At 41.9% G+C, this 8,054-nt stretch overlaps 1 protein-coding gene across 1 annotated transcript; it reads right to left on the reverse strand.

Annotated features, from left to right (window-relative positions):
- Positions 1–333: 333 nt before the first annotated feature.
- LOC102058186 (interferon alpha-inducible protein 27-like protein 2B) lies at positions 334–4,492 on the reverse strand. Its single transcript, XM_005432019.4, has 3 exons — positions 4,298–4,492; positions 1,423–1,569; positions 334–559 (listed from the first exon to the last, which is right to left on the reverse strand). Exons 1-3 carry the CDS (start codon positions 4,443–4,445, stop codon positions 531–533), a joined length of 324 nt encoding a protein of 107 aa, XP_005432076.1. The 5' UTR covers positions 4,446–4,492; the 3' UTR covers positions 334–530.
- Between the last annotated feature and the right edge of the window lie 3,562 nt (positions 4,493–8,054).

Consider the following 8,054-nt stretch of genomic DNA (forward strand, 5'->3'; position numbering starts at 1 on the left):
ATGAAATTTCTTTGGACCTGTTCTCATTTGCTTATGTGTATTTTTAATTAAGTACAAGTTAATCTGATAGCCCGTTAGAAGCACATGCAAAGGGAACTGCTGGATGCCCCTTACCAAGTGTTACTATGCTTCTCTCTCACAACAGGGTGACTTTTGCACTGTGATCACTCCTTGTAAAATAAATAAAGCAAGCTACCTGTAATTGGAGAGTCTAGTGTTGCTAAATCCAGCATTTTTATAAGACACTTTTGCAGTCCAAAGTACCTTCCGTTTATCAGCTTGTGTTCATGTGTGCCTGTGCTACAGAGAATGTTTAATCAAGGAAGAAACTGCTCCTTGTCCCTGCCCCCATTTATTTAATGCAAGAATACATAATTTTAACATAAACTTTAGTTGTGCATGTGAAAAAGACTTTGCCTTTCATGTCAGTGACAGGGAGAGCAAAGAAGGGGAAAAGCTGTCAAATGACTCTGTCAGTAAAGGACGAACTGCTTGCAGAGCTTACTTCTGGATTGATGTTTTTCTTCTGTTCAGTGCCTTCCTCCTTTGCCACCCATTGCTAAGGACAAATACAAAGAAACATGTGAGAACAACTTAAAGCAAAGTTGCATTACAGAGAAACATACAGAATACTTGAGCATTCGTTACAAACTTCCTCAGGTCAGAGATCAAAGTTCTGTGTTACACGTTGAAAGGCACTTCTTGAAATTAAGAACGTCAATCCTGTCACCAATTCTCTTCCAAACCCTGTAGGATCCTTGCTGATGCATTCAGGTATAGACTAGGCTCCCTCATACCTTGGTTTGTTTTATCTAGGTGTGGGTTGCATTGACTTGGGAGGGTGATGAGGAAAACTTGTGGTGTTCTCTGCTTTGAGCTGGTATTTGCAGGTAGATGCCTCTGCTTTTGACTCAAGAATTTCCTTTAAAGGAAAGAAAGCTAAGCTATTCTAAAAGACCACAAGAAGTGGAGCCATGATCCCTGTCTATCAGTCTGAAAACTCCATTCTCATGTTTCACTGTTTCTTCCTACTTAATATGTTTTATGTGTTCAAACATAAAGCAGTTGGTTTGGCCCTGAATTTGAATTTAAAGAAAAAAATTAATGAACTGTCACTGGTGTGCTGATGAAAGCATAACCTAAACTTCCATTGGCCTTTTGTCTGTCAGTGTGTTTCAGATTTCTGTCTGCTATCCACTCATATCTTTGCAACTTTGTGGCATAGTTATTTCTACAAATCACCTAGTTTTAGCTTCCCACCAAGTATAAAGCAACAAACAGGAGAAATGTTGCTTCAAGTACAATGCAGCCAATTCTCTTACTTACATCCCTTCAACTAGTAAATGTAATCTTGAGCTGAAATACTGCTGACTTCTCAGAAGTCATCTGTTAATCCCTCTTATCAGGAGGACTCTCACTTACAGACGGACTGAACAGTGGAAGTGGTACCACCCCTGGGAGTTCCACCGCCATTAGATCTGGCCTCCTGGGACATCATCTGGGAGGCCCGGGATCCACTGGAGATTCCACTGCTAGTAAAACCTGATGAATGGGTTGAGCCTCTGGCACCTAGAACAGTTACAAAGGAAATGTTACTGACTGGAAGGAACCTTAAGGGATAACTATAAACTACCGTGTTTTAAAGAAAATCAAGGCTAGCAAATGTATCAAAAGGCAAGGAGACTGCTGATTACTTTACTCGTTCCATCAGTATAGCGCCCTTTAGGTGCCACCTTGGGGAAAGGACATATGCAGTGTTTCGTGGATGTTTCCAGAACATAAAGAAGATCTACGACTCTTGCACAGACTATTTTTGATAAATCTGGATCTCCAAAACAGTTTCAGTACAGTTAGTCTTTGCTGAAATCACAGTTTTCTGATCAGCTGCCTGAGGACTGTGGTACAAACTCCTACAGGAACTAAGCATTGTTGCAGACCTCACCACTTACTGTTCCAGGTGACGGATACGTTCCTTTCACTTCACTTTGCCATAGCATAAACCTACACATAATAGATACCTGTAAAATTCAAACACAGAAAGCTGTAGTAGCCAGTGGCTAACATATATGTATATCTCCATCCCTGTATAAATAAACCCCAAGCAAAGTATTCCATTGCAAACTCTTCTCCTGGGAGAGAACTAAAGCACTAGTGATGACAAATGTTAGTGATAATGCTTAAAGCATTCCTGGAGGATGCTCAAATATTTTGGTGATGAGCTTGTTATAACATCTTCTGTAAAGTGATACTGAACAATACTCATGCCCTGCTGCAGAATCAGATGCTCCTTCAAGTGTGTTTGTTCTGGGGGGAGGAAGGGTTACAGTCTGAATGAAAAGGTTAAGAAGATGTGTTTGAGGAACGAGAGATTTCAGTGAGCACCTGCGGAAATGAAATCAGGCCCTTTTAGCTCTCAATCAGGCAAAGAATGTGTGGCAAGCTCTCTTGCTACAGGGAGCCAAGGCTCACACCTGTCTTGGCAATGTTACAGAGCTAGCATTTTTCACATAGATAAAAACTCTTTTGGAGTATCTCCTGTAGGCATGGCTAAGGTTTCCTTGAGTTGTGCAGATACTTCTGCACCAAAATAGTTGTATTCATGAAAGCCCATAGTTGGCACAGGCATTGCAAGAATAAAACCAGGTATTGCTAAACATTTACTTTGCTTCTCTCTCTTCTAAAGTTTCTCAGCACTGGGAGGGATACAAGTCTTCAGTCTTTTCATTTAGAAACTGCAACTTACTGCTGTCTGTAGGGCATCACCACTGAAGGGTTTGCCAGTGGTTATGGGTATGCTGGGTACTGCTGTGCCACCCTTCTCTGTAACAGAAGGCAAGGCTCTGCTCCAATGTATGGTTAGATTAAGTAATTGACATCTTCTGTGTACCAGAATTTCTGCTGCTAATGCAGCATGGTGCCTGAGGGCAGCTCTTGCTGCTCTCTTGGTCCTCTTCCTCTCCTCGCTCTCCCATATTCTGCCTCTCTGCTGTTAGCATCCCTTAAGTTCTTTGCTATTGAATATTCAATAACACCATATTCAGTAACCTAAAATCACTGATCAGATCACACAGAGTGAAAATTAAAAAGTGCCTCACAGGAGTCACATGCAGTATCTCTCTAAATGACCCTTATGTCACTTATTCCCTCATTGTCTAGAGAGCCTCACGCTACAAATAGTATCGGCAGCAACGCACATTGTATCTTTAAAAACCCCTTACTTCCTCTCAATCAAAATTATCACATTTTTTACTATTAAAAGATGCCCCGAATCTGGACCCTGGCCAGCTCACTTGGCCAACCACCCATTTTATGGCTGGCAGAGTCAGGGTCAGCTCCATCCTTTAGTAGACTCCTAGCTGCTTACTACAAAAGGAGTGGACCAGCAGCTGACCAGTATGGCAGAGACCCTCACCTATAACCAGTCTGCTGGTCAGCACACCCCTGACACGTGGGAGATGTGAGTGCAAGACTCCAAGGCAGAAAGGGTTTTGAAGCCTTTATCCAAGGTCAGCGAGCTAACTTACTGTGCTGCTGGGTAAAACAGGATTACATGGGGCACTGTCTTCTGTGGAGTTATGTCTGCTTAGAGGGTACCTGCTGAATCAGGTCACATGGACAAGACTGGTAGGGAGCACACCTTGTGCAGGAATCCCATGGAATCTGGGGTTCAACAACTGCCAAGCTGCTTACGGCTGTCAGGTCTGTGCATGCAACAGAAAAGCAAGCTGCAAGGTTAGTTCATGTGAAAGCCAGCTATGCCTAATTTTAGTACTTCGATACGTGCTGTCAAGGATGTGTAAATATTCCCTTCATGAATTCAGGTCTTGGACTGCAGCTAATTTCCCTCTGCTATAATGTTTGCATAAGGTTTTATGGGTTCTCCCTGTATGGATGTGCGTGAGTAAAGAGCAAGGGAAATCGGATAATTTATATGAAATGTAGGTACGCAGATCATGTTCTTGCATAAGTGTATCGCTGCTTATTGCTACCATGACTTTCCATATTATTGATGATTCCTAGCAGAATGGAGAGAGAGCACAAACTTCAAATAAACATTGTCCAGAATCTCATGAATACCACATATGTATGTGTACATTCATGCATATGTACATACACAGAAAACACCCTTAATAGTATCCCACTCATAACATGCAGTTAAATAAATATTTTGTCTTCAGTGAAATACAGGAATATAGGAGAGAAGAGATTACTTGGTGAGCTTATTTTCAAGGAAAAAAAAGTTGTTTGGCTCTATGCACTAAACCACAAAACCACATACACACAAAATTGCTCATACCCATTCCTTGGAGAGTAGCAGTAGGACCTCCAGAATGCACACCTCCCCCCGATGTTCTTGCTTCTCGGGACATCATCGATGAAGCAAGCGATCCTCGTGAGATCCCAGAGGAAGTGAAACCAGCATTCTGGACATTTTTGTCAGACATCTCTCTTTCTGATGGTGCGGAATCCAGTGAAGCACTGTGAGGCTCAGCCAACCTTTTTATACACTGCCCAGTTAGCAACAAAGAAATGAAACTGCTATCACAAACAGAAAGAAAAGAAACCAAAACTTAGCCTCTCCTGGGAAATGAAACTGGAATTTATGGACATGCCTTTTTGTTGCTGTTGTCAGGGTGAAATTTAGGCAAACCAGCTAATTTCCTCTTATGATACTAAAACAAATTAGTAGTGTAAGAATCATTCATTAGCAACTGATGTGGCTGAGAACTTTGCTTCTGCATTCTTTTGCAATGCTCTATTGTATTGAATGTTACTCGCAGGAGATAGCCCCTTCTTTTACAAATTAATACAACTCTGAGTAAAGACAATAGACAAAAAGGCGATAAAGTGATGCTCATGTGGAAACTGCAACTTGAGTTGGTTATAGCACCCAGAATTCAGCTGTAGTACAGCTACCCCTCAAAAAAAAAAAAATGGTTTACAGAGAGCTAGAAATCAGAACTCAATTAAAAATGGATGTTTGAAATTAATTTCTTTATGGAAGGAACTGCTAGGGGACCTTGGATCATACAAGCAGATTGACACAGATGTTTTCTTCTTCCTCATGCAAATCCTGTTAAAGCAGGGCCTCCTTCTTCAATGAACAGGGCTTTGCAAATGGCACACACTCCTTTATCACGGCTTTTCTTAGCCAGTAGTTTAAATAAGGCTGTTTAAAAATCCGTGGACCTCCTCCCTTAGGTACAGAGGGAAATCTGATCAGGTCACACTACCACAGGGATGGCTTTCAAAGTGGAAATATACAGAATAAAAATAGAGTATTTTCACAGTTGTATAGTACCTATAGCTTGTACATGGTGGGTTATAGAGCAAAGGATACAAAGTCTGTTCCTCTCTTAGATGTGTTATTTATCTGAGCAGTGTGATGTCTGCCCATGTACCCCTGAGCAGCACTGCTTCTTAAACTTTTTTTTGGTTCAATTTTTCTTTAATTCAAATATGTTACTTTTCTTTAATTCCAATGTCTGTTGGTTTTTTTTTTTCTACTCTGCTTGCATCGGGGCTTCTGTAATTATGATGCATCTTTATCCCAATAATTTCTCAGGTCTCTCATTTACCATTTTGAATTACTACTTAATATTACAAAATATGTAATGTTGCAGCTTAAATGCAAGTAAAATTTCATCTAAGAATAGGACATTTAGTGCTACAGGCCCTCTTCAAAGTGATGATAAACCCCCAAATGCCACTTTCTTTGTACATATTGCTACAGAACCTCCTTTTAAAACTGCTATGCTAAAAACTTTTGGTGCTTTTTAATGTCATTTATTTAATATTCCAAACAGCCCATCAGGAAATGATGATAAAGTCTGGCAAAGTCACAGGGAATGAAGGCTTCACAAAGTTGCAGAGACTATATGTGATGACCTTTTACTCAATCCTAAAACATAATTCATAATGAATACACACAAAGTTGCTTAACTAACAATATTTAAAATTAGATAAAATAAAAGTTTTATTGCAAGCAAAGTACCTCAAGGCGATTCATGATTGGTAGAGACAGTGGCAGGGACAGGAGAAGTTGATAGTCTCACAAAAACAAGGTGAAAAAACTCAGAGTAATGAGGAGAGGGAAACCACCAAAGGCATTCAAGGAAAGCCTCTGTTTACAAGTGTGCCATGGGCCTAAGTCAGCAAGGGGGTGGCCCTAAAATCTGCTAAGTGGCTGCAGCGAGTTGCATGAGGAACATGTGAGCAGGCACAGATGACACTGCTAAAACCAGCTGAGTTCTGCCCACCGGTACGCTCTTGTTACTGTAAGTGGTGTGGCAAATGTAAGTTATGGGGAAGTTCTGACCTGGAATGGGTTTGCTTTTACTTCTTTTCAGCTTCTTATGAAAATCTGGGACAATCTCTTTTATGAAAATGAAAGAAAACAAGGTCAATCTCTTGTACCTGTGTCAGGGCTGAGTCTGCTATTAGGTCTTAGCCACCCTGGCCAGCCTCCCGTGGGTCTCCAGTCCCTGCCTGAGCAATGCTCTAGGTGCACTGCCTGCAGCTCCACCACAGCCAGACCTCACGGACCCAGGCTGAGCTGCAGCCTGCCTTCATGGCTTGACCTTGGACCTGCCTGGTTAGCAAGGACAGACTGGCCCCGCAACCGCTGGACTGTGATTGACCCTGGCTGCCATCACCAGACCTGAACCTGATTCTGGCTTGACCTTGGACTTGCCTGGTTAGCAAGGACAGACTGGCCCCGCAACCACTGGACTGTGATTGACCCTGGCTGCCATCACCAGACCTGAACCTGATTCTGGCTTGACCTTGGACTTGCCTCATCACTGCAAACTTGCCTGATGATTTGGACTCTTGGTTCAACTCTCCTGTCTCTGAGTCTGCTGTGCTCGCCTTGCTTGGGGTGGTGCGACAGTGCCTCACTGTACGCTGGGAACATGACGTTAACAGCCTCCAGTTTAAAAAAAAAACAGTGTCACTGCTGAAGTGGGATTGGGAACAAGAACTCAGTGTCTGAGCCTGCAGCTTCCAGAGGTCCTCTCCCTCCACTTACTCATCCAGAAAGACATGTTTCTCTCACCTGCTGGCTTTGTGAGAGACATTCTCCTAAATGGTCCCCTACCTTTTTTTGCTCTGTTTTACTGGTATTTCCGGTTAAAAAGTGTAACTTCCAGGATATTAGGCAAGTGTAGTAGATGTCCAGCTGAGTTTACAGGGAACTCCTGGCACAGGAGCTGTAAGGCAGTTGTAAGTCTTCGTGGAACATTTGCCAAAAATTCAAGCAGTGATAACTTAAGAGCCAAACTGATGCAACTTCTAGTTAAAGTATGGAAAGAAAGAAAATAACTCATTTGTATCACCAAGCCTGACATTATAACAGTAAATTGGATCTGGGAGAGTATCTGAGTAATTCCCCTGTTCCAGAAGCTAGAAATCTGAAGAGAGGAGACGGCTGGTATGGGCTGACCTGAAAAGTACCCAGTGGCACTTCTAAGCCTCAGAGAACAGCCAGCCATGAATATCAAGAATACAACTGCCTTTATTTTCAGTGTCACAACAATTTCCGTAGCCTTAGGTGCTGAAGCATTTATACATATAGCTAATGAGTTTCAGGTTCAAATGAAATCCTTAAGTGTCAGAAGTAATGCACTGTCTAGACCGTGTGGTCTTTGAACGGGATTGGAAAACCAGAGACTTGATTGGAAGTACTCTGAAAATCTGAGCTGTGGTCATCCTTCCCTTCTTCAGTTTAAAAGAAGAAAGGAAAAGACAAGACAAGAAAAGAAAAGAAAAAAGAAAAGAAAGGAAAGTAAAAGGAGAGGAAAGAAAAGGAAAGAAAAAAGAAAAGAGAAAAAGCATGCTAAGCTGGAAGCACCACACAAACCAACAGAACCAGATGTGCATGCAGCTCTTCTATATTTTGCTCAGAAATGATCTTGCGCACTTGCATCTGTGGATATAAAATGCCGTGTCTCTTTGGTATGTTTTCTTTGAAGTCCTCACTAGTGTGCCACTTAAGAGGTGTTTTCCTCATAGTGAAGCCGGGCAGCTGATCACAGGCATTAAACTCTGCATAG

Source organism: Falco cherrug, chromosome 3 (genome assembly GCF_023634085.1).
Source record: "Falco cherrug isolate bFalChe1 chromosome 3, bFalChe1.pri, whole genome shotgun sequence".
NCBI lineage: Eukaryota > Metazoa > Chordata > Aves > Falconiformes > Falconidae > Falco > Falco cherrug.